The following is a 26,154-nucleotide window of genomic DNA, read 5'->3' as shown; positions in this document are numbered from 1 at the left end:
CGACTCGCTATTAATAAGCGGCCACAATTTTCGGCTGAAAAGGCACGACCGCGAATTTTCTACGAGAGCTACGGGGCTTTCCTTTTCCCGTCTTCTACCTTCCGATGGAGCCGAAGGCGCCGTTTCTTCCTTGAAGAGGCTCCCGCCTGCAGTTGCGCGTTTTTGTGCAAGAGGGGCAGAGCGAGACGGCGATAGTCCTCGCCGATGCTGCAATTGGCAACGATTAATGTTTTCTTTTTTTTTTATTTTTATTTTTCTTTTAGTTTTACCGACAGACACACCGCCGCGCCGTGCGCTTTATCGACGACTTGCGCGGCGGCTCCTTTTATCCGCCGACGCGCGTTACGCTTCTTTACCGCAATCTTGCATCAGGAGATGGCGGTACTGCTCCTTTTCGCCGCGCGAATCTGCGAGCGCGCTTTTGCACTTTGTTGCTACACACGAGGAGGGATACTGTCGCGGGTGTACAAAGTGTACTCTCAGTCTTCCGAGAAATAATTCGAACCTTATGCTACAAGAAATATTGTGTTTTGAACGAGGAAAATATCTCTGCAGGTTGGCGATGTTGATTATCTCGCGACGTTTTAATACGTATTTATCCGAGTCGCATCGAGTTGGTGTTTAACCATTTCACTGCTGAATTAACTTTCCTTGAGGAAATTATTAAAATATTTGGTATCCCTCGTTTTTTGGCTCGCTGATTACGAATCTAAAGTCAGATTTGCAAAATTCAAAATGTCGGACTCAATATGGCGGTCATGATGTACAAAATTAATGAAAATTCCAATTATTATTAAATAATGACCAGGTCGTAATAAGTAATAACATATGATTCCAGATGATGGAACTCGATCGAGCTGGAAAAAATTTATGTGGGAAAATGTTCAATACCGCATATATATGCTTACTAGAGATTAAACATTCATTTTTGAGTAAAATAATATTGATAGTATGGATAAGATAGAGATACAAAATGAAAAAACTAGGAAAATAGAACTAAAAAGTGCAAAAAAATCAAATTTCGGCCGTTTTTGTAGAAATATTTGTTTATAAAAAAGATATAACTTGGAAAAAAATACTGAAAAAAAATATATGTTTTTGTACAATATCAGGAAAATATTTGGTGAAAATTTCAGACCTCTACATTCAATACTCTCCGAGGAATTGATTTTTCCCTCAAAAAAAGCAGTTTTTTTTTCAACTTTGATTTGTTATAAATAATCACAAATGAATAATTTGGTATAAAAACCTATTGAAGTATGTTGAACAGCTATTCAGTTATCTGGAAAACTCAAATCCCCGATTAGTTCTTCAAAATTATGTGATTTACAACGCAAAATTGAATCAAGAAAAGATGCGAGGTATACTTCTCACTAACAGTGAAAGGGTTAATTGACAAATGTTTACTTGTTTCCACCGGATGCGGTTAAGTTTGATTCGAATAAAAACTCGGGGCAAATTCGTTGCAAATCCAAGTGTGATGTATGTATAGGCGTATAATTAATGAAGTTTAATTAATTAATAAAGCTTAATTAATTAATAAGCGTATAATTAGTGAAGTTTCTCTACACGTCTCTGGTCAAATCTGCGCGTGATTTTAAACGCGTAAAGAGAGCTTTAGTCAACACGCACTCAGAATCAAAATAACACTCGGATTTGCAGCGAACTTTCGTCGTTTTACTCGGACCGTCTTTCCTCAAGCTGAACATCGAGGAAAGGAGGAAGGATTAACTCGAATCCCACCGTAGCATCGGAACATGATCTTAACACTCGTCTCGGATTATGTCAGTGCCAAGCATTGCCCGGGGCTCGCACCCAAGGAAACAATCCAAGCGCACATTACATAATAGGACATCGCGATGTTCGGTCACGGCGCATTCATCGCGCAAAATAATTCGCGAATATGCTTCTCCTATCGACGTGATTGATCGAGCGGAAGACGATCCTCAGCGTGATAAACAGAGACAGACAGACCGTGATTGTTATCCGTCGGTGAAATATTCGAATACGACCCGTGATGGACGTGCGGCGGAGGAATCAATTACACGACACCGAGTCCTTCGTCGTGTCTCCCCGCAGGTTTGCGCGACATTCGTCTTGTTTGTTTTCGTCGGTCTCGGTAAAACAATTCGCATAATTGGTCGCGCGAGAGGGAGGCGAGCGCGCGCGCGCCTTGCATTGCATAACTGCAATTGCACTGCTCTCGCCTCCCCTCCCCCGCCCCTCCCCTTTTCATTTCCCTTGTATTTCTCGACGATTGCCTCGGACGACGAGACGAACTCGTGTCGAAGACGCGTCGTCATGACCGTCTCGAGATGTGCCGCGCGGAGAATTCTCCAGTGTTCTCAGCTTGCGGCGAGCAAGCTTCCTCGCGCGGCCCGACGAGAAGGCGGATGCTCGTAACTCGCGTTTTCCGCTGAATCGAGCCCGATGAATAGTCATAATCCGCGCTTCCGCGTGATTTAAGCCGCGCCAACGATCGTTTATTAATGCGCATGGTATCGCGTAATGAGTGGCCGGCAAAGACGCCGCGTCGCCGACAAAGGAGAGAGACGCTTCTTCCGATTTCTTAACGAACGTTTCGCTCGTCGTACCGGCTCGTCTCGGGACATTCGTGCCACGAGAGAGAAGAAGGATCCTGCAGGGTTGTTTTTTTTCCCTACGATGCGTGTCGCAGTCGCGCCGATGCGCGACGCGACAACGCTTTTAAATTACCTGACGACAGTGTCATTACGTGTCTATATGCGCGGCTAATTAATTCCGTCGCCGCTACCTGCTGGCTGCGCTGACGATGCGATTCGCCGTACCGCGCGCGCGCGGTAGTCAATTCACCTCGGCCTTCTGCGTGCGCCGCGTGTGGATTAATTCCGCCTAATTTCGCGTCAGCTCTGCAAGGACCGAAGCGGCCTTCAATCGCGCTCCTAGAGGGAAGAGGAACAAAAGACGGGATTTTTTTCACGCGAGTTCCTGCCGTGATAGACGTCGGCTCGCTCGGCCGATTCGCGCTGACAGGAAATGTGTGCGCGTGTGTGTTATGCATCTGCGACTTTTCTTCTGTCGAGACAGGCGGGCTAGGTAGAGCACGAAAATCGAGGTTTTAATCTCGCGACAGCCGTCGCGAAGACGACACCCAGCGACGAGGAGATAATTGATTGCGAGAGCGACGGTGATTCGAAGCGCGATTCGTGGCATGACACCCGCCGGCAGAAACTATTCAGCATGGCCTCTTATATCGCCAGCAACCCTCCGCACCGACCTATTTCCGGCTAAAAATAGCCAATAGAATGATTGTCGCTAAAATGACGTCCACTCGGCCGCGGTATGTCGCGATTAATTGTGAGCGCGAAGGCGCCGTGGCAACGCAATCTCTCTCTCTCCCTCTCTCTCTCTCTCTCTCTCTCTCTCTCTCTCTCTCTCTCCCTCTCTCTCTCTCTCTCTCTCTCTCTCTTGCTCTTTCTTAGGTGCCACCTCCGTGGCTGTCGCGCCGAGAAGGATTTTCGTCGAGTCGGTCGACGAAAAATCGAGCGAGCGGCTTCCCGCGGGAATCCTGCGCCGACAACGAGAATCGCGGAAAAGCCGCGCTGCGCGCGTGGAAATTTCGCGGCCAGCCTTCATCATCTCTGGCCTGGCGAAAGAAAGTCTCGGAAGAAAGTCGGTACCCACGGTAATTGCGAGGCTCCCCCTCGGGCTTCGCCGAACGAGGGCGGTAGTTTCGAGCGAGAGGTTAACCAGCCGGTTAATTGCCGGAGAGGTTCGCGTGCGTGCGGGTCGGCTTTTCCGCGAAAAGCAGATTCCGAGCGGCGCGGCGGACACAATGGAATTGACCCGTCGGCGAGAAAGGGAGGCGTCTCTCCCTCGACGCGTGCGCGCGCGAATTCTTCACGGGGGGGGGGAGAGAGACACGCGACGTCTAATTATCCGTCTGCATGCCGCACGTGCGAAGAAAGCGCGCGTCCCGCGTGCCGCGAGACGACACGACCGGCGCGGCGCGCGCCTCCGACGCTGCGCCGTGCGAAATTCTCAGGCGTGAGATAGATCAACCTTTAGAGGACCGGGGTGGCTCCTATACCTTTATTTGGTCTCAAGAATACATTGTTAAAATAGTGCCCTGATTTTTGTTAATTTGATGAGTTTGAAATTTCCAAAAGTCAGTAAGTTAACAAAAGTCAGGGCGCTATTGTAACAATATATTCTTGAGACTAAATAAAAAGGTAAGAAAATCTAGTACCACTTTTTCTTCCGACAAATAGTTAGCGAGATATCGTAAGTTAAATATTGAGAAAGTTATCAAATTTTCCTGAAATATCTCAAAAAATATTGGGTGAATAAAAAAATATTCTCGACAAAAGTTGTTCAAATTAATTGGTAGAAAAAAATAGTGTAATAAAAAATAAGAGTTCCCATTTGAAAAACGCAAGTTGGCCTCCAAATGACCTTGAAGGGCATGGCCAAGGTCAAATTCAAGGTTACCATCAAGTCCGTTACTCGATTTTCCACAACTTTTGTGCTCAAAGTTTTTCATGAAAACTTGATCCTGCCGAGTTATCCGGGGGTTCCGTTATTTTTAAGACACCCTGTATATATATAAATTTTCTGCGAAAAAAATTCCAAATTTTAAAAGAAAAATGCCGGTCCTCTAAACCGATGTTAACCGATGACTCGGCGCGTTATCTCGCGATAGCTTGTCGATGAGAAGGAATTGAGTCGGCTTAATTACACGGGATCTTCTCATCGCGCTCGATTAGCCGCAGGACGAGGAGCGGAGCTGGGCCGTTAAGAAGCCCGCGACGGCGTCACGGCGCGTCGGATTGCGTCCGCGCAAAGACGCATTTCAGCTCGTGCGACGAAATGGACGAAAATTCAACGACGAAGAAGGATGTCGCGACCGGAAATATTCGTCCAAACTGCGTTTGAATCCTTACGAAGCGATAGTCGCCACGGTATTGACGAATGAAGACGCTTGCAAGCGTTTTTCGCTGAGGACAGCTGCCTGTGGACACCAATCGCTTTCGAAGGATTCAAACTCGGTCGAGGTAATCGAGAAAAATTGGCTGCAGGACTCTTTGTCCGCCGCTACAACCGAATTTCGATCTGATCTCCGGTTAAGAGAGAATCGGTCACACACGAGTTGTTTTTAAACTTATTCGATGCGTTTCATTAATCGGCCAGAGACGGCAGCGGCGGTGGCGGCGTCACGCAAGAATGAGGAAAAGTAGGGTCCTTTGAGGCGTGGGGGATAAAACACATCGTCGGGCCGCACACCTGTCGAGGATAAACGAGACTGACGCCCGTACTTAGCGTCACGTTAATTCGCACGGGGCCCGCGCGCATGACGCAACGGAAAGTAATGTTACATGCTGCACGTTGCAATGTTACACCGCCGCGGGATCGAGCCGTTGCCACGCGTAAAAAGCTACGACAAGCGATCGCACGGTTTACCTTAACGAGACTCGAAGTCGCTTCGGATAGTCGCCTCTATTCGTCATCACCGTCGTCGTCGTCGTCGTCGTCGCGGAGGCACCACCGCCGGAAAGGAAAGAGCGCGTTTGCGCAACCCGCTCGGCGGCGTGCGTCTCGCGTCGCGGCGGTCCAAAGCGGTTTCGACATCGCGAATTCGAGAAAAGCAGTATTCGGGAATAACAGAGAGCGATTGTTCGCGTGCCAGCTTCTACGTACGCCGTGGCTGAGAAACAAGATTAATCTCGCTAAAATCTCGCTAAAGTAGTTTCGGCGCCAGGCGTGTTTCTCGGACGAGGATGTAAGGTAAATGTCCCAGTAACCGGACTTTTAAGCGTAGATCGTCACAAAAAATACAATATATAATATTAAGAATAGTTTTGCCATAAATATTTGCATTTATTCGAAAACTTGAGATTCCCTCAAGTAGGGAAAAAAATGATTTAAACCAACGTATATATCTATCATTAATGAAATATTTATACAAGTAATGAAGCGCATTAATGTACCAGCGAGCGGACAGTTGAAATATGTGGTGGCCCAATGTTCGGAAATACACAGAGAAAAAATTGTATTAAAATTAAACAAATCTTTGTTCGAATACGACTGTGAATAAATTTATTCAAATTAAGCGACTAATTTCTAGAATGAGATACAGAGATTCTCTCTGAATGTAAAATTTTTTCTTGAATTTTAGAAAATATGCTGCTTAATTTAAATAAATGTATTCACAGTCGTATTCGAACAAATATTTGTTTAATTTTAATACAATTTTTTCTCAGTGTAATTTGTTCCAGTGTCTGACCGCAATTAGAAAATTAGTATGTGCTAACGGAAAATAATATAAATAAAGATGTTACCTCTTAATGAATTTATTAATTATTTATTAATTAATTTAATTGACCATTACTTTGCCAAACCATAAGTGCATACTTATTTGATTAATTTTTATTTTAACACAAAAATATCAAATTGGGTATATTTTTTCCAACTAGTCGTCAGATATTGGAGTTTTTTTTACAATAATTGTTACTTTCATTCATTATTGTTAAAATAAATAGTAAATATTTTTTTTTTCCAAGTGGACGTGTCCGACCATTGAGACGTTTACGAATTAGTACAAATCGGTCCGCCACGCACGAGCCCTAAATCGAGTTCGTTTAACTCCCTCGGACTGGGATCTTTTGTACGTATTGGTCCTTTATTCGATATAGACGATAAGATTACAAGACGATAGTATTGGCAAGCAGAGCCAATACCGTGCGGGATTATCGCGAGTGTTTGCGATGAGTCTATAAAAGTAGAATGCAATTTTCGATCGCACCGAGACACGCACGCGCGCGCGCGCGCGTATCGAGGGAAAAAAAGAAAAGGAACAAAGGCGCGCACCTTTTTGCATTCCACGGCCAAGTGCTGTCCTACCATTCGCACGCTCGAATCCTCCTGCTGTCCTTTATCCTCCTGCTGTCCTTTATCCTCCGAACGGCCCGCTGTGCACGGCGCGAACAATCGCGGACGAATGTCGAGCGCACTCGAGCACCACCTATGCACCACGCCGCGGCGCTCGTGGATATAATACAGCCGGTAATTACTCATTCGTGAAGAACACTCGGGTCGAAAGCTCGCCCGTGGTGGTAATTCAAGGTATTGTAAAAAGAGCATTATGTAACGCTCTTAAGTATCGATTACGTAAGCGATACTCTGGAGCGCCGTTGTACATTTCTTGCGTTTCTTTCGCCTTGATTCGCACTTGGTTCCCAGCGCGCGCGCGCGATCCGAACATCTCGTAGGCTATAATAAAATGGACGATGACACGGGCGGACAATCGATGCGTGACGACACCGTGTCGTCCTGTCGCACGCGGTGCGATCGCCAGACGCCAGATCGGAATCGACCAACTTTTTTTATAGACCGTCGCTTCGTCGATTTACGACGCGACGTTCGCGCGCGACTGTCGCGGTATAATTGATCTTATTTTCGTATCTAGTCGATAGCATACAGCCTTGAGACATATTTTCGCTTGCTTTTAATGAACCGTTGCATATGACCTACTTTTTACCTGGACGAAACGAACGCGATCGTTTTGTCACGGCTACTCGCGAATTTAGCAATATACTCCGTTCCGTCAAACGATTGGCAAACGTTCTCTCTCTCTCTCTCTCTCTCTCTCTCTCTCTCTCTCTCTCTCTCTCCCTCTCTCTCTCTCTCTCTCTCTCTCTCACTCACTCACTCTCACTCTCCTTAAACGATCACTCCGTGCGGCAGGCAGCTGCGGTCTCTTTTTCTTTCTTTCTCGATTAATTCTTAGACTCCCCTCTCTCGCCGTCGCTCTCCCCCACGAAACATGCAAGGTTCTCGCGATAATTTTGCACCTCCTCGCGACACATACTTTCACTATTTGCGCCAACCATCGACGTCATACAGGCCCCATCAGCCGAAGAAATTGCGGTAAATTCAGCGACGACGTCAGGATCGCCGCGTTGGACCGTCGCGTTCGCAGTTTCTTTCGCATCGCGACATTCTCCCACCCACGAGGAAACTGTAATAATATCCTTGATTTGTATTACCTGGAACGTTAGAGAATACTTGAAATTATCGAGAGAGAGAGAGAGAGAGAGAGAGAGAGCACGGTACAGGAGAGCACCGCGAGAGTGTTACCACCACAGCCACGTCGGTCTAATCAGTCTTCTTGCTATGTCTCTCTCTAAACTTTTACCGAGAAACCAAGACATGACATAAAGATACATATCGTGTGGATACATTGCGCGTTCGCACCGCGCACGAAGCTCCTCTGCATCGAAACTCAGCAACTCGGCAGAACGAGCCCGTGTCCACCGCGCGACGATCCTCCGCGTCGGGTCGCAATCGCGCTTTTGTCGGCAGCGATAAGGAGCGAAAACGAAAACGCAAGCATCGACCTTCGGAACAAAATCTGGCGCGCATGGCGGAACGGTCGCCGGCGCGGCGAAACCTCCCCTCGGTCATTGTCGTCCGGTCGTCTGTACGCGACGGGCTCGTTTTTCTTCGTCGAAACGCACGCACAGGCCGAGATCAAACGCGTTCGCGGCAGAGAGCGCGGTGTTCGAGGCTGTCGACAACAACTACAACAGCGTCAACATCGGACACTCTCCGATCTCATCCGGATTTCTTTCTCTTTCTCCTTCCCTCTTCCCCTCCCCTCTCTCTCTCTCTCTCTCTCTCTCTCTCTCTCTCTCTCTCTCTCTCTCGTTCGCGGGAATCGCGACGATGACGCGTTTAAAAGACCGCGGCGGGTGTGTGTCGCACGGCAGGCCAATAAGCGAGCGCGCCGTCGGAGGCGCGGCTTGGCTGACGCGCTGTGACGTAACGCCGTTTAAAAGGCGACCCGTGTGAGATGAGGGAGTCAGTCGCACGACGCGCGCTGTACTGTGTAGATATCCTGCAGCAGGAGGAGACGTCGGACTCACCACCAGTATCGCCATCGCCGCTGTCGCTGTCGTTGTCGTCGTCGTCGTCGTCGTCGCCGTGGAGGCTAGTGCATTGGCGTATCTTGTCCTTGCCTTCCTCCGACGTTCTTCCTTCACCCTCTCTTGTCATCCTCCTGCTCCTCCTCCTTCACCTCCTCCCTCTCCACCTGTTCTCGCGCTTAAGTCTCTCCCTTTCCTCCGCGATTTTCGCATCCACCCGCGTTCGTTTCGTTTCTCGTGAGGGATTCATCTCAGCGGCGGAGGGTGGTCTTCGGGTCTTGTGGAGATTTGCGATCGAAAGATGGGGAGGGGGAGAGAGAAAGAGAGAGAGAGAAAAGATCGTCCTCGGCTGAATAGTGGTGCGCCTTTACGTGAAACTTTTCAGCCGGAACACCGGAAAGATTGACGCGAAGGTTGACTCGTGCGCGTCGCGTGTGTGCGTGCGTGTAATTGAGAAAGAGAGAGAGGGGGGAGAGAGAAATATTAATCGCTAGGTACTCGTGGACGGTGATTATCCGCGGTTTTCCATCATTCGCTTAAAGTCGCTCGATCGTAGATAAGATTCGCAGGGAGCAGCTCGAGTCGAACGTGCGATTCCGCGATATTTTCTCTGATCTAAACCGCGAGAGTCGTCCGCGAGATTACGAGAGATCGTTGTAACGTTAACGCTAAACTACAGATTCGCGATTCCGCGCTTCGTCGATTCGCGCCGTTCGCGACCGGCGAATAATCGGTCACGGCTGCCGCATGTTGCTTGATCTCGGAAGCTACGCCCGTTGCTGGCCTTCTTCTTTTTTTATAGCAGTTTGTTAACTTGCCAGTTGACGTGCGTTACCGCAAACGCGAGTAAATTTTCGAGAGATAGCGATACGCTGATAGCGGCCGCGACACGGCGTTAATTATTCGCACGAGTGCTGATATTTGGCTTCTTCCTCGGCTCGATTTGCAGTTGACGCGGCAAGATTTGCATGAGACTTGGTTCTCTCTGTCCGATTTATTTTCGGGAAGATGGAAAGGGGCGATCTTCGCGCGGTCACGTTCGCTGAAAGATGGAATCTGCGGAGATCTCCCGCTGAAGTCGCAGCGAAAGTTTAATCGCGCGAGAGCAGTCCGATTTCGCCTCCGCGGAGAGGCGAATTACCTTCGCTCGCGGGGAAGAACCGGCGCGGCGCGTACAATTTCGCTGGCTGAAACCGAGCTCCAAGAAGCTCGGGATCCGCTCGGGGTATTGCTCAAGTTGTTGCACCGATAAACAGATGGACGAACGCGTCGCCGACGCGAGGAGACGTACGTTTCGACAGTCTCACAAATAACAGGGGGAACACAGCGGCGCGCTTCCAAGTTATCGCGAGTCTCACTTCCACGGCGGTTTCAGCGTAACGCTTGACGCTTCCGCCGCAAAGACCTGTCGTGTGAAGTTACATAAATCGACGGATTATAAGTATACCGTTCCCTCTTATTTTTTATCGACCGTTCGCTCTCCAGAGCATGTCGATTATTATCATTATTATTATTGCTATTTTTATCTTACTGTTACTTCTATTATTATTTTCACGGTCGTGTATATTATTTCGTCACACTCGCACCGAGTGAGGCTTCCGCGATCGCTCCTGCGGAACTCGCGGAACTTCCGCAGCTCTGCGGAAGCGATGTTTGCTCGCACGGGCAGGTGTCTGGCGCGACGCGACCAAAGTTGTTAATTGTTCACCGCCGCGCGATATATTAATTCGTGCTGATCAAATATTTGCCCGTTCCAGGCGGTCGTGCATGTCGCTCTTCAAAATGTCGCTCATGACTCAAGGCCGCTCGCGCGACCTCGGCTCGGCGACTCGCGAAGAAGGCGCGAAGAATTCCTTCCTTCGTCTCGCGCGACTCGAGAGACGCGAAATCGCCAGCGGCGGAGCCGCGCATTTTCTGTCAGAATTTTACCCGTCGAAATGGCCGCTTTTCGAGCGCGCATAATCGCGCGTATTACGCTCGCTACCGCGAATTTTATCGGCATCGTCACGCCGACGCGATCGGCACGATCTATACATCAGCGACGTCCCGCAGCGGAATGTATTTATCGCCGAGCCGCGGCAGCATATCTCATTATTTTAATGTAGCTCGCGAATCACGGATGCACGGCGTTATTCAAGCGCGCATCGGCCGTAATTAGTTAATGAGAGCCCGTGGCAAGATCGATCCGATCGATCTGCCGACACGCGGCAACGAGTTCTGCTGCCGCGTGGATCGTTGCGTTTCCTTGAAATGAAAAATACGTCAGCGGCAGCCGTTTTTCTCTCTTTATTATGCGTAATACCGCATTTCCATTTGCGAAGAGCGCCGTTCTTCATGCTATTCAACCGCCGCTCGGGCTTTTGCAATCGCTAATTGACATGTATCTGCTGTGCATTGCACATCAGTTCGTTCTGATCTCTCTCTCTCTCTCTCTCTCTTGCTTTTTCCTTGCGTTATTTTTCCTTTGTTATTATATCTTATTTCTTGCGATACAGCTGGCACTATCGACACTTTTAACCGTGTCTTTTTCGCACTTTGTGTTTTGCAGGGGAGATGTGGCCTCGTTTCTGGAGTTGAAACCGCCGCGCCGGCTGCGAAAATCCGTGGGCCCGCATCCGAAGTCGATCACGAAAAAGTAAGGGTCACTCGCTTAAGGATCATCCCGCGCAATCATCCTCGTATTTTCGCTAAAAAAAAAAGCGAAGCACGAGAGACTGTTGAGTCGAGCCGTGCCTGAAGAAGAGAAAGAAATAGAAAGAAAGAAAGGAACGAGAAGAAGTCGAAAACCTGACCGATAAGATACGGGAGAGAACCGTAAGACGAAGGAAATACTGTCACTGGAACGAGAGTGAAGGGGTGACAGAAGGAAGGAGAAAGAGGGAAAGCAACACATACACACGTAGTAACATACAAAGTAACATCGTGTCTATATCTGTCGTTATTGTTTTCATTTTTTTTTTTACATATCGCACTAGTCTCTAAACTTTGAAGAGAAGGAAAGAAAAAGGTGAAGGAAACGATTAAACAGACCATACGCTCACACTCACCCGGTAATTCGCACAACGAGAGAACAAGAGAGGGAGGAGGGGAAGAGAGAGAGAAAAAGAGAGAGAGAGAGAGAAAGAGAGGGAAGAGAAAGAAAGAGATAGAGAGGGATTAATCGCAGGGAGAAACGCGCCGAAAAAAAAAATTAAGAACATGGCCATGGTCTCGACATGCTCCGTTTTGACGTATCGCCTGCTGAACGCTGCACTCCTCCTCACGTTCCTCATCGTTCTACAAAGCTCTGCCACTGTCGCGGACGAGCCGGGCACGACGAAACCGCACCCGTGCTCAAGGTAAGTGCCTCACAAATGAAAAGCAGCGAGCGAGCGAGTTTCAGCCCCTAAAATTGAAACAAGCTGGGGGCGTCGGGAAAAGCGCCACCGGCCGCCTCCGCTTTGCATTTCCCGTATTCGGCGATTCGGCCGACTCGTCGAGCGATAGACAGCAGCGAGTCGCTTCGTTAATTTATCAACTGACATTTAGCCATTGAAGCGCAATTAACGTTATCTGCAGTTGCATAACACAACGCGCGCGCGCGTGTGTCATCGGTCTATTCGTCTTCCGCGCCGCTGTTGTCCGTCGTGCCTTCCGCGACGTTTTCCGAGGGCGACAGAGAGAGTCGCCCTGAGTCTCCTCTCGGCCGACTCGACGTCGTCGTGATCCTTTTGTCTCGTCCTCGCGGCCATCCGCGCGGTCTGCGGAGATTCGCGCGCGAGCGAGCGTGTCTCGCCAATGGCTGTTTGGATTGTCTCTCCTTTTCCTCCTTGTTTCTCGCGTTCGGCACGTTCAATTCCCGCCCGGCGGAACCATCTGTCTCCATCAGCGCGCGAGACGGTGCGAGACGCGGTGCGGACGTCGACGTCGTCGCGGCATTTATCAGCGGCGTCGTTGTTGCAAAATGTAACGAGGCGCAGCGAGGTCTGCGAGGTTTCGGCTCACGAGGACGCCAACGTCCGTTCAGCGGCGCGGTTACGTAGCGTCGGCGATGCGCGACGTAACATCGCGGAATTTCGTATCACAGTAATCGCACGCGTTCGCCCACCGGTGGTCGTAGTCTCTGCGGAAGCGGATTAACGCGGGGTTAATCGCTCGGCGAGCCGGACGTCGGGCATCGAGGTGATCTCGCTTGCGGGAGGTCGCGCGCGCGCGCGTTGCGCAACGAAGGAAAAACACTAATGAGAGTCGATAACGGGCATTTTGGCGGGTGCGGGGGGGGGGCCTTGCCTCGGCGCCGCTGCGCCTCGTCGGCGATACTCGATCCGCCGGGAACGCGTCGCCGCGAGTGATGCCATATTTGATGACCGAGCGCGAGAGACTCGCGTCGTGCGACTCGATTTGCGAGTCACAGCCACCTCGTGACGTCATGTTGCGTTTCCCCCGGTCGGTCCAAGCACCCGGACGAGAGCGTGCTCTTCGCCGACGCGAACACGTGGTGCTCGCGCGCGCGCGGAGAAGCTGGGGAATTAGCGGCGGTCCACTCTCAAAGGCAGCTCGTCGACCGGCTTCTCGAACTCATCGCCTGCGTCTTTCGCACGTGAAGCTAGTGTTTTCTAATTCTAATCGCGCTCGTTATCGTCGTCGTCGCTATTTTTCCTCGAGCGATAATACGTTCGAAGAATAAATTGCAGATTCGCCCGGCGCGCCGGGAGAAAGAAGGAAAAATGTGTGGGGGTTTTCCGGCCGCCTCGCGGCGGCGCTCAATCCTCGCGGCACGTTCGCGTCTCGGTGACGTGCGCTAAGGAATTTGTATCGCTCTCAATTGAGCGAGATTACGCACGCGGTGTTATTAAGTATCAACGTGCGCGCGCGCGCGCGCGCGGTGCAGTGTCGGGTTAGAGAAATGACCTTAGCAATGAACTTTGTCTTGCGCGCGAGCAGGCGCGTGGCGAGTTGGGCTTTAAATTAGCGTGTTCCGCAAGTACAGTGGACGTGACCTTTGCTCGCGCGCATGCGTGCGTTCGATATGCTAATATATAATAATGTAGATTCACGAGCGCATTCGCGAGAGAGGGACGCGACGATCTTCTTGACGAGACTTTTCGTCGGCCGCGTCGCGTCGCGTCGCGTCGTGTTGAATCGCCGAGACGTCTTCGCGCGAACAAAAAAGCGAGCGGAACTCGAGCCGATTTAATTGTCCTGCTAATCGAGGCTTATCTTTCTCATGCTAATTCTGCTCTAATTTTAGTCCCGGCCGCGTGTCGGTGCGTTACATTTTGAGCAAAATGTAACGCGCCGACACGATAATGCTTTATTCGCCGCACTCTTGGCGTATTCCGCGTGTCGGTATCGCGGAAAATCGCGGTTTAGCCGCTTGCGAGACTTTGACGTTGCAAAACTTATGGCTTTCCCGCGCGATAAATTGGACGATGACGACGATGACGACGACGGCAGTGCCGCGAGATAAAGATCCGCGCCGTGGATGATATCGCACCCCGTAAAGCTCTTAATAACGCGATCTTAGAGCGCGGCGTCTCGGGCTAAGGCTTAATTGACGCAAAACATATGACGTACAAGTTTGTTCGATCTGAAACGCGCGAGTGAAACGACGTCGTGACACTCTCACTTCGCCTCGCGATTTGTCGCAATTTTCCACGATTTTCCGCGAAAGGCAGCCCGAAGCAGAGCGTGTCTTGTGGCGTCTCTCATGACGAAAAACCTCATGGCGCGGAGAGACGCGACGGTGATTTTCTGAAGCGACGGAAAAGCACGACGCGGCGGTGAATTCGCCGGCGCGCGCAGTTCGAGATTCGGTAACGTATCTGGCGAGATCGAGTTGTTTCTCGACGCTTTGCAGCGTCTTGCAACGTGTTTGCCGAGCAATACAAACGTGTGTCGCGACGTGAATTAATCTACGGGGATTCGGATCGCATGACGAGATAACGCGTTCCGGATACGTTCGGTTAACAGGCGCGCCCGATGAGCGCGTGACGATGATTACAGCGATACGCGAGCGCCGAAAGCTGTTTTGCGAAAGCGTTCTCCGCGGAAACGGCGTCTCCGCTACGCACGAGTTTCCCCTGCGTCCTTCCGTGCGTTCGCAATCAAAGAGCTTTCGAGATGCGAATCGCGATTGAAGGCGCGCACGCAGCGCGCGAACTCGAGCTGGTGGAGAGTGTCGCGTCTCGTGGAATAAATTGATCCTTCCGGAGAGATCTTCCGAATGACGTCGTAAAATAAAGTAACGCAATCAGGCGAAGACCGTAACGACGATTCGTTTTCGAGGATGAACGGCGCGTCGGCGGAGGATCGAAATTTTGGACGGACTTCGGCCGAACTTCTCTCCTCACGCGCTTCTCGCCGATTTCAATCACGCTCGGCTCGGCTTTGACAATCACACTTAATCAAGCTTAATGCAGATTAAATTAAACGACAGAATCGGGGAATTTGTTTCGTAGAGATTTCCGCGGGAGAGAGAGAGAGAGGGAGGGAGGGAGGGAGCAACCTCGCGCTGAAGCGTTGGTGAGTCCGATCGCTCGATCGGACGAGAGAGAAGACCAACGTCCTTTTATAAATATTAAACGTCGCTGAACCGTCGAATGAACACGTCGCTGAATAAATCAGCGATTATCGCGCGGTCGTGTGACACAACGCGGCGTCGCGTTTGGTTGATTAATTGATTTAGCGTATAATTAATACAGAACATTGCCGGCATCACGTGCGCGCGAGCGGTCGTCTTGTGCCGCGGGCGTCTTTTCTCGATGATACTTGATAATTTTTCTATCGGCATTCGCGACGCGGTTTTTTTCCACGAGCAACTTTCCAGCCGCGCACTCCACGTCGACGTACGTGTACGAAATATCCCGAATTGCGCAATTAAACGCGCGTCGCGCGTTATTTAACAATAAAATGTCTCATCTCTTCTTCTCATTTTTCTTTCCGATCGGATCGCGAGTTAATTACGCGAAAAATATACAGAAAAACGGATTGCATCTGCGGACGGGATTTTTCAGCGCTCACGCCGGGAGAATCGGCGTGCTTATTGGCGATGCCGAATCTGATAAATTGGACGATGCGACGACCGCGCGCGCGCGCGCGCGTGTGTGTGTGTGTGTGTGTGTCGATGAAAATTTATACCGCGTATTTCCACCGAGGATCGTAGCGTACGTAGCGGAAACGCACCGCTCGCCAAGTGACGCAAGTACTGAAATACAGTCCTTTTCTCTCTCGTCTTGTCGCGTACAGACGCGCGTTCGGATAATCTCCTTTCAAACTTTCAGAACAACGCGTGCAATTTCATCACTCGGGTACGATCGTCATCGCGCACGACTTTCGATTATAAACACGCGACTTTCAGCGAATATTTCACGCGTGCGTGCGCGTCTATTTCAAGAAACCGTCGTGTCGTATAATTACGGTCTAATCTTCGTGAAAACGCGCTTTATATTTCTCTTTTTTGTTGCTCTAGCGGCAGATCAGATCATCCACGTGATTTCGTTTATATATAACGAGGAAAGAATAATGGCGCCGATCGCGGATCGCGACGTGAGCGACGGGCTTTCAGCGCGTAGGAAAAATCTGATCGCGAGCGTGCGAGCGAGTGAGACGCCGTTCCCCAGCGTTACGCGCTTAAGGACGTACGTTAATACCTCGTCTACAATAGAAGTCGTAGAATCGTAAGTCGTAGAAGTTGACCAATCATAGTCCGGTAAGAGAAAAATAATCGACCGCGATTGGTCAATTTGTACGACTTACGACTTTATGACTTCTATTGTAGACGAGATATAAGGACGACAACGAGAAACGGCACATTTTTCGAAGGAGGAGGCGCTAATCGTCGCTCGCGCATTCCGGGATTTTTGTGCCGCGCGGATCTCTCGAAAGCGATCGCCGCGAGTTTCGAAATGAGCGGGATTACGTAACTTGTCCGATCGCGCCGTGAACGAGAGTTCACATCATGACGCGATTCCCCGATTCTCCGCGGCGTGCAGTGAGCTGCTTCCTCCTTCCCCCCTTGCGCCTCGTCCATCGCAGTGTTCTTTCATTAATTGCAGTGGTCTCTGACGCACTCCACGTAAGAAACGCAAAGCGATTGCGTGTCGTATGCTTTCGGCTAGAGATTCGGTGCGAACTATTCGAATCGAATCGAATCAAATCTAATGTAATTCGATTCGAATCCGAATAATTCGAATCGAATTACATTAGATTAGGAATCAAATACATTATCGTTTGCGTGCATCAGCTACAAAACGGGCCATCTGGGCCTATATATGCTTGAACCCTTAACTCGTAATTAACTTAACCTATAATTAATAACTTAATTATAAATTACTTCAATTATTTAAATATATATTTTACTTTAAGATGATATTGCAATATCAATATTTCCTTTCATATTAAAATCTTCCATCATTATTTGCATGTTTATGTTAAATTTTTTAATGATTCGATTCGATTTTATTCGATTCGAATTCGAATTCGAATGAAATTTCGCAGATTCGATTCGATTCGACATGAAAATTCTTGATTCGCACATCTCTACCTTCGGCAAAGCCGCGACAAATGCGCTCGTCAGGCCCTTCGTCATTTTCGAGCGATCGCAGCGGAGTGTTTCGTTTTTTTCTCTTTTTCGCGAGATTCTTCGCGACATACGGTATAATTACGCGAACGCACAACTCGCTCGTGTGAGCCGCTTGAGCAGACCGTTCGTTTTATCGAGCAACGATCTAATCCATTCATCTTCGGCCCTGCTGAAGAGGTGTTTCCGGGAGCGAGCTGGGATACCGTTTCCCGCGTCCCGCGGTTTGTAGGAATAAACGAAATGTGACGTGAGGTCGCGAGATCGGAATTTTTACCGTCGTTTTAAACGTGCGTCTGACTTCTTTTACGCGCTTCGCTTGGATCCTTATCGTCGTGCTTATTATCGCTAATGAGCATGGACGATGAAGGATTCGCAGAATTGAACGCTTTTCGAAGTTCAACGCAGCGATCCCTCGAGCAGGCTTGACGCTTTGCGCTGCGATGAGAGAAGACTCCAAGGCCCAACGACATCATGCCTACGAAGATGATTAATGAGGAAAATTTTATAATTTTTTCATTTTTATTTTTCCATTCTTGAGCGTATCTTCAGTTCTCGCGAGGAACCGGTCGAGGAGCAGCGGAAGGCTCTTTTTTTCTGTCCGCCGTTCTTCGTGAACCAGCGAGCTGACGAATCGTCGCTTCCTTAAGAGACCTCTTTCAGCGCGGTGCAAAGTTCATAAAAAAGTTCACCCCGTCATTGCCAACCCATGCGAAAGAGAGACCATCGTCGTAGCAACAAGTCTCTCCTCTCGCTACAATTCCCCAAGTGTATTTTTTCATACCTGATCATGCAACTTGACTGCAGTTCTTCCCACACGTTTCTCGTCGTGTTCCAAACGCCCTTGGAATGCGTCGCGTTACAATTCGTAACTTTAAATACGTATGTATCTAATTCTTTCAATTATAATGTCCATACGTATGTGAAGTTGTAAAATTGAATGCCTTCGAAGGTGTTGAACGACATGGAACAGCGAGAGACGCGCGAGAAGGGCTCCAGCCGAGATAACACGTTCAGACCGAGGGTGCTCGCCGAGTCTCGACGAAGCCCGCACACAAACACACACACACACACACACACGCAATTCCCTGGCGTTTCCAGCGAGGTGTACTGCTACGGCGAGCTGCTGCACACGGTACAAATGGCCGCCGTGTACAAAGACTCCAAGTACTTCGTCGACATGAAGATGAAGCGACCGCCGAACGAGACGCTCGCGTCGTTCCGCGCTTTCATCAACAGCGTGGCCCATCCGCCCAAGAAGCACCAGGTCGAAAAGTTCCTCAACGACACGTTCGAGCCGGCCGGCGCCGAGTTCGAGGACTGGGACCCGGCCGACTGGACCGCCAGTCCCGCGTTTCTGCGCAGGATCGAGGACAACGACCTGCGGAAATTCGCCGCCGAGCTCAATGACATCTGGAAGATGCTGGGCAGGAAGATGAAGGAGGACGTGCGGATCAACGAGGAGCTCTACTCGATCATCTACGTGCCGAACCCGGTGATCGTGCCCGGCGGCAGGTTCCGCGAATTCTACTACTGGGACTCGTACTGGATCATCAAGGGCCTGCTGCTGTCGGAGATGCGCACCACCGTCAAGGGCATGCTCGACAACTTCGTGTCGATCGTCGACAAGCTCGGCTTCATACCGAACGGCGGCAGGGTCTACTACAAGATGCGCTCGCACCCGCCGCTGCTGATACCGATGGTGGACGAGTACCTGAAGAGCACCGATGATCACGCCTGGCTCCGGGAGAATCTCTGGCTGCTGGAGAAGGAGTTCGACTTCTGGATGACCAATCGCACCGTGACCGTCGAGCGGGACGGCGTCAACTACACGTTGGCGAGGTACTACGAGGAGTCGTCGGGCCCGCGGCCGGAATCCTACAAGTGAGTCGTCGCGATCCCGCGATCGGGCAACGATCTCGATGACGAAGACGATGACAAGGCGGATCTCTCGATGACGCGATTGGTTCGGTCTGCCCGGTCGAAACGGAGCCGCCGGGTCTGTCGTTCTGAAAAGACCCGGCAGAGTGAGTGAGGCAGGCGGGGAGGGAGGGGGTCAGCTTCTTTTTTGTCGGTCATTATTACGATTATGAAGTGGAAGCGGAAAGTTTTTTTCGTAAATTACGGAATAATCGCGGCGCAAGAGGGACACTAATTTTTATGAGACTCGCGTTATTGTGATAAGCGCGCCGCGCTTATCACAACAATTATTGCCGCATTAAGCGCCGAGGTGCTTGGCGAATTTCTTTGTTCCTTCTGTTCCGCAAATTACCCGCGCCGCGCTCTATCCGCACGATCGAATTCGTCCTCTTGGAGATCCGTTGTTCATCGCTCTCGAGCTCCGAGCTGTTTTCTTAATCTCACGACTCGATCGATCAGGGAGGACTACCTGACGGGCCAGAGTTTCCGAACCACCGAGGAGAAAGACAATTACTACGCGGAATTGAAAACGGCGGCCGAGTCCGGCTGGGACTTTTCCAGTCGGTGGTTCGTGTACGAGGGCACCAACAAGGGTAATTATTGTTATTCCCCGCGATTATTTCCCGCGCGACGAAGCGCCTCTTCCCTTCTTCCGCCTCCACCTCCTCTCTGCGTGGCTGCGTGGAGCGCGCGCGACGTTGAATGAAAACAAACATATTATATCGCGTGTGTGTGTGTATGTGTGGGTGCGCGCGTGAGACAGCTCTGATCGTCGGATAAGACGACAACTTTGTCATGACAACGAAATATGACGTGCCGTGCTAATCGCCGTGCTAAGCGCGTCTCACATTCGCGATAAAAACGAAACAGATGTCTCGCGTGCGAGTGCTGATCAATCGGAGCGATATTCTCTCGAAGCGCAGATTCCACGCGGATTAAAACGGCCATCCGGGTCTGCTGATTGTTGTTCGCTCGCGCGATTTTTCGGTCGTGATTCTTGTAATTTTTCTCTTCACACGTGTCGTACCGAGGCGATAACAATAATGACGTATTACACGCGCGCGCGGTACACTCGCAATTATTGCGCTCTTCTGTATATTCCACATCAAACGCATCGGCGTATCTTCAATGAGATCTGCGCGCGCGTCAAGGCTCTGCCTGCCTGTCGTTCGCCGAGTGAAAGCCTCGCTCGAGGCTCGGCTATACTCTAAAATTCATTCTCGCGAAATCAGGGATATCGTGGTGTGTGTGTGTGTGTGTGTGTGTGTCGGGTCGGATCCTTCGGACCGTACATTTAATTACCTCGTAACGCTCGAGGAGCACTCTCGCGCTCATCTCTACGTCGAACAAAGACATCAGACACACAAGTTGGGAGACGATCGTGAATCATCTCTCCCTCAAGTGTGAACTCGTGAAAAAAGTCGACGTTTTTGCAAGCGACGAGAAGAAAATGTTCACTTTTCTCGAGTTCACGCCAGAGGAAGAGGTCGCAAGGCTGACTGACGACGGGACGAATTCCAGGTAACTTGACAAATCTCAAGACCAGATCTATCATCCCGGTCGACCTGAATGTCATAATATATCGGAACGCCCGACTATTGGCCAAGTACAATCGTCAGACGGGCAACGAGACGAAGGGCGCGTATTACGACGACGTAGCCGAGAAGTGGAAGGAAGCGGTCAGGATTGTGTTGTGGCACGAGGAGGTGGGCGCCTGGTTGGACTACGACATAATGAACGACATCAAGCGCGACTACTTCTATCCGACCAATATCTTGCCGCTCTGGACCGACTGCTACGACACGTCCAAGAAGGCGGACTACGTGTCGAAGGTGCTCAAGTATCTTGAGAAGAATCAGATCATGCTGAACCAGGGCGGCATACCGACCACGTTGGAGCACTCTGGCGAACAGTGGGACTATCCCAACGCCTGGCCGCCGCTGCAGTATTTCTTCATCATGTCGTTGAACAACACGGGCGACGCGTGGGCGCAACGGCTGGCCTACGAGATAAGCGAGAAGTGGGTCCGCAGCAACTACAAGGCTTACAACGAGACGCACAATATGTATGAGAAGGTAATTTAAGAAGGAACTTTCGCTCGACTGCGAGAGAGAGAGAGAGAGAGAGGATTTTGCACATTTCGTCTCGCGCGCTGGGATGATTCTCGCAGAATTATGACATCGACTTGTCTGTCACTCGATTAATCGATCAGTGAATTTCGGAAGATCTTTTTGATCGAAAAGAAAAGGGTTCGATGTTTGAACCTTTTCTCTCGGATGTTTAGATTTTTTCTTTTCGTTGCAATCTGTCCGGACGATCTGTGTGTGATTTTTTTCCCATGCGGAATCCGAAGGGGAAAATTTGGTGTTCTCTGGTTCGCAGTACGACGCGACTGTCTCGGGCGGCCACGGTACTGGAGGTGAGTACGAAGTTCAGCTTGGTTTCGGCTGGTCGAACGGGGTCGTTATGGATTTGCTGGATAAGTATGGCGACAGGTTGACCGCGGAGGATTACTTCAAGCCCGGCGACGTGATCGAGAACGCGGCACCACAGCAGGTTGTCGTCTCGACAGCTGGTAAGATGCTGAGCGGGATTCTAGCTATCATCATATCATTAGCGGCAGGATTTATAGGGTGAGGTAAGTGTCGAGTCGGCGAGATGGGAGCGTTTTGAAGGAACGGAAAAGACTTGACTGCGTCATGGTTGAGTGTGTATTCTTTCATCACATCTACAATCCAAGTCTTTCCCGTTGATTGACGCCACCGGCGACGACGCATGCGAACGCACGCACTGAGAAATGTTTTCCCTCTCTGCTTTCTGTTGCAGATATCCGCAGTGATCTAAGTCAGCTAGGATATTATTCGTGAAAGGTTCGAAGAGATCGGTCGATCGGTAGATACTTCCGGTCTCGAGAGAGATCGACACCAGAGGTCGATCCGAATAATATCTTTGTCCTTCTCGCCTCGAGCGTCCAGTTTGCACGATTTTTGTTTTGGACTGGACGATCGGCGGAAGAGATCGCGTAACGGGTAAAGGGACCAAATAGAAGCAAGTGCGGGCACTGATCTTCTTACGGATACTTCTAAGAGACTCCGAGTACGCACGCGAGGGAGCCTCGAAACGACGAGCGTCGTGTTTTTTATTCTTGCCACACGTGCTTCCAAAGGATATTTCATAAGTCGCAGGATAATACGTACATACACATATACGAGTATTATACACATATATATTTTTTAAGGACATTTCTTCGCCGAGAAATTACGCCGTGATACTTTGAGTATTATTCCTTGCAGAAGGGGCACGAATCTTCTTCTAATCTAATTGACGAATCTCTCATTTTCTTTCGCCTATATGATCCCTTTCTTATTCGCGATTTTATGCTCGATCGAAATCTCCGGATTAGATTAGTCGGGGGACTGTGTGATGCTGCCAGGTATGTTTTACAAACGTATCGCAACGTATGCTTTCCTCTCTTCAGGGATCTCCTCGTGGCCCTTCTCGTTGACGAATAGCGTAGACAGGATTTATCATTGTCTGACAATCGTCGTTTAATTACTTAATCGTTCCATCAGACGTGCGCTGTCGCGAAAGACGTTTCTGTGATCATTTGAACGAACTACTTCGCTGGTCGAATTACGTTCATAGCATTCTCCTTCTCGCGGGAGCCTACACGAGCTACTCTTAGGCTGGCTCCAGATCTGAGAGAAGTCGACGAATTCTCGAATTTAGCCGATGCCGACGCGACGAGCCGACGATGTACGTTACTTCGTATTGAAATTAGCTATTTCGCTCTTTCGAATATTGTATTACTAGTATTATTAGCTGTTAGATAAATTATTACGTCGCACTTGTATATACATATACAAAGCCGAGGAGAGAGAGAGAGAGAGAGAGAGAGAGAGAGAGAGAGAGAGAGAGAGAGAGAGAGAGAGAGAGAGAGAGAGCGAGAGAACCGACATCTCTCGTGGAGGATACATTCCGCACAGGAGATGACGACAAGTCGGACAAACGAGTTCCTCGTGTGAGCGAAAAGAAAGACGAAGGACCACCGACGCTTTCGGCGGAATTAGTCACGGATCAACAGAAATGTAACGAGAGAAAGATTCCGCTCCTCCTCATTCTCCGCAAGAAGAGCGGACTCATCTAGTCAGTTATGCGTAGTTAGATGCGCCTAGCTAGCTTACTTTTACGAATCCGCAACGGCGACATCGAAGATCGCGCGGGGCTATCGTCGCTGTCAACCTCGCCACCGATAGACCTCGGGAATCCCCCCGTCCGTCGCTCGAAAAGTACCTTAACGCACGATCCCGGACCAGTGAGTCGACGGTTGGCATTGAGCGTTGAACGCGAGCCGAAGAAGAGCGGTGATAACGCTGACGGATGGACCGGCGATGGGCTAGTTGATAACGCTGCCGTCGACAGCCCGCAGTGACAAGGATAGTCCGCCTCCGATTCGAGCGGATTGTCGCCTAGACGCGTGTTAGCAATTCTTTCTTGTCCATTCGCGATTCAGCCGCCTCGCGGCAAGTCGCAGCAAGCGCGGCCTCGACGCACCGATAATATATATACGTACACTTATATAGCGAAATATATATTTAGGAAAAGGTAGAAAAAAATATAGAAAGAGAGAAAGAGATACCATGATCTCGCAAACTGTCCTGTCGCGCCCATTCCTCGGATCGCGCTGAGAGTAGATTCTCCGATGAAGAACGAGACACGTATTTTTACGGGAGAAAACTCGAGGATTGCGACAGTCCTCGAGGAGAGAACGCAGAAATGTCGAGCGCGAGCTCGCGTATACGTGTCTCGGCAGGATTTTGTATAATTTATTCGCGTTTATCGAATCGCTCTCCAAGCAGGATCGGCAAATCCGCCGATTAATTAGCTTTGTATCTCTGCATTCCGAACGATATGCACCGGCTCAGTCGACGTTTTTTTCTTTTTTCTTTCCCCCTCGTCGCTCTTTGCACCTGTTATACACCGTCGGTGTAGACGAGAGTCTCTCAGGCATAAGGCATGCTTGCGCGAGGTATGTCGCGCGATGCGAACCGTACAGTAAAGTCGACGCGAGTGTCCGCGCGACGCATGCTCTCCCCGCATCCGAGTCCACCTCCTTGGGCGATAACTATCAATAAAATAAATAAATCGAAGTGTCCATGTAACACCCGTCCTTTCAACAACGCACTTCCACCGAGGCGAGAACGTCATGCATGCACGCAGGCAGGTAGTGACCGTGCTCGTTCTCGTTCTCGTTCGTATTAACGACATTAACGTGTTAGAGAAAGACGTCCCAGACGCGTGCGCTCGTTGGAACTAGATCGGCTAAGATATATAGCAAATAGAGACACTTCGTTCCGTTCCGGGAGGTTTGGTAAGTCCGTGTCTTGCTGACGCGCAACCGGATGTGTCGGGGGAATGGGGGACGTTATATATATATATATACTCGCGGGCCGACTTTGTTAATACAGTTTGTACAGTTACACTTGTAGCTATAAGCGAAAGGCAACCCAGCAGTCGATCGACGGCGTCGCTGAGGTAAACGTAATTTTGCGTGGCATTGCGTGTGGATGGACATGCGATCCTCGGCGAGAAAAGAGGAATTGATTGTTTGGATTCGAGGACGAGCGTTGAGAAACATGATAGTATTGGTAATAAAACGTTAATGACAAATTATATGCGAATACACTGATATTTTTAAGCGAAGCATTCGCGCGCGCGCGCGCGCGAGAAAGAGAGAGAGAGAGAGAGAGGGAGAGAGAGAGAGAGAGAGACTGTCGATGAGCCAAAGATGTTTGTTGCTGCTGCGACTCTCGATGGAATACGGGATATTCAAGTCCTCTTCGTTGTTGCAGTAATTATCATTCCACAAATGGAAGTTTTCGTCTGCGCGGCGGCGGCGGCGAGCGCACCTTCGACGGTGCTTAGCCTGCCGTCAGAGTAATTACGCAGATAACAGTCAAGCCCGTAATGACTATACAGGATGATCTAAAAGGCGCGTACCGGCGGCCGGAGGATTCCAAGCAGGCTGTAAGACGGGTACGGGCGAGTGAAGAATTCAGGAAAAGGAGGAGAAAAGATGGCGAAAAAATATACAAGCCTCCACGAGAGAGCGACGAGAAAAGACCCCTCCTCCGTGAAAAGACACGGCTCTGAGGACAGTCCCTTGTCGGAGCAACACGGAGATCCAAATACGTTGGAGCTCCCGTTGATTCGCTGGCGTCCGCTCCGGCAGGATACTTTGAGGCGCGCCAATTAGCCAAGGTCCGGCGGCCAGGTTTCGTCGAGTACAAAAACGAGTTTCATTTCTCCTGAGCTACGGGGAGTACCCGGGGAGGAGAGGTACATGTCGGCCTTCTCCGACTCTTTGGAGTTTCGGTCTCTAGGCTCGTCACTACGTGCTGCGACAACGCGCTGACTGGCGCAACTGGTCGTGATGCGACGAGGCTACTGGCTCCGTGTAGCATCGGTACCACTGAAGGTGGTGGAGGTGTCGATATAACGTGCTGTGCAGCGCGCGCGCGCGCCAGCCACGAGCACGTGGCGCAGAGAAAGAGGAGGAAACGAATGGCCGCCGGTGGAACATATACACGTGATGTAGGCGTGCCTGCATTCGCTATTCAGGCTTTTTGCGAGAATTCCCGTCGACATTAGATCGCGCGCTGGCTCAAGGACCGACCGCCGCGGCCGATCCGCGTATCGATAGAGATACGCGCGATAGAATTCCGCAACGAGCGAGAGGCGCGGACGGAGGCGCGCGGATGAAAACGAGGA

The 26,154-nt window shown here is 50.2% G+C and overlaps 1 protein-coding gene across 4 annotated transcripts in view; it reads left to right on the top strand.

Moving 5' to 3' along the window:
• The window catches only part of LOC105182610 (trehalase), a 40,405-nt gene that overhangs the window by 12,447 nt on the left and 1,804 nt on the right, over positions 1-26,154 (top strand). For 3 of the 4 annotated variants that reach the window (XM_019841118.2, XM_025297499.1, XM_025297500.1), the window contains exons 2-6: positions 11,452-12,241; positions 18,565-19,347; positions 19,843-19,976; positions 20,905-21,458; positions 21,766-22,016. In XM_019841118.2, the coding sequence (XP_019696677.1) occupies positions 12,102-12,241; positions 18,565-19,347; positions 19,843-19,976; positions 20,905-21,458; positions 21,766-22,016 (1,862 nt within the window). In that variant the 5' untranslated portion in view covers positions 11,452-12,101. Of the gene's footprint in view, positions 1-11,451; positions 12,242-18,564; positions 19,348-19,842; positions 19,977-20,904; positions 21,459-21,765; positions 22,022-22,209; positions 25,057-26,154 lie in introns of those variants that run through there. The other variant, XM_019841119.2, reaches the window with a different exon arrangement.

Source organism: Harpegnathos saltator, unplaced genomic scaffold (assembly GCF_003227715.2).
Source record: "Harpegnathos saltator strain DR-91 unplaced genomic scaffold, Hsal_v8.6 scaffold18, whole genome shotgun sequence".
NCBI classification, from domain to species: Eukaryota; Metazoa; Arthropoda; class Insecta; order Hymenoptera; family Formicidae; genus Harpegnathos; species Harpegnathos saltator.
The sequence above is the reverse complement of the archived record's forward strand: the minus strand, read 5'-3'. Positions and strand labels throughout refer to the sequence as shown.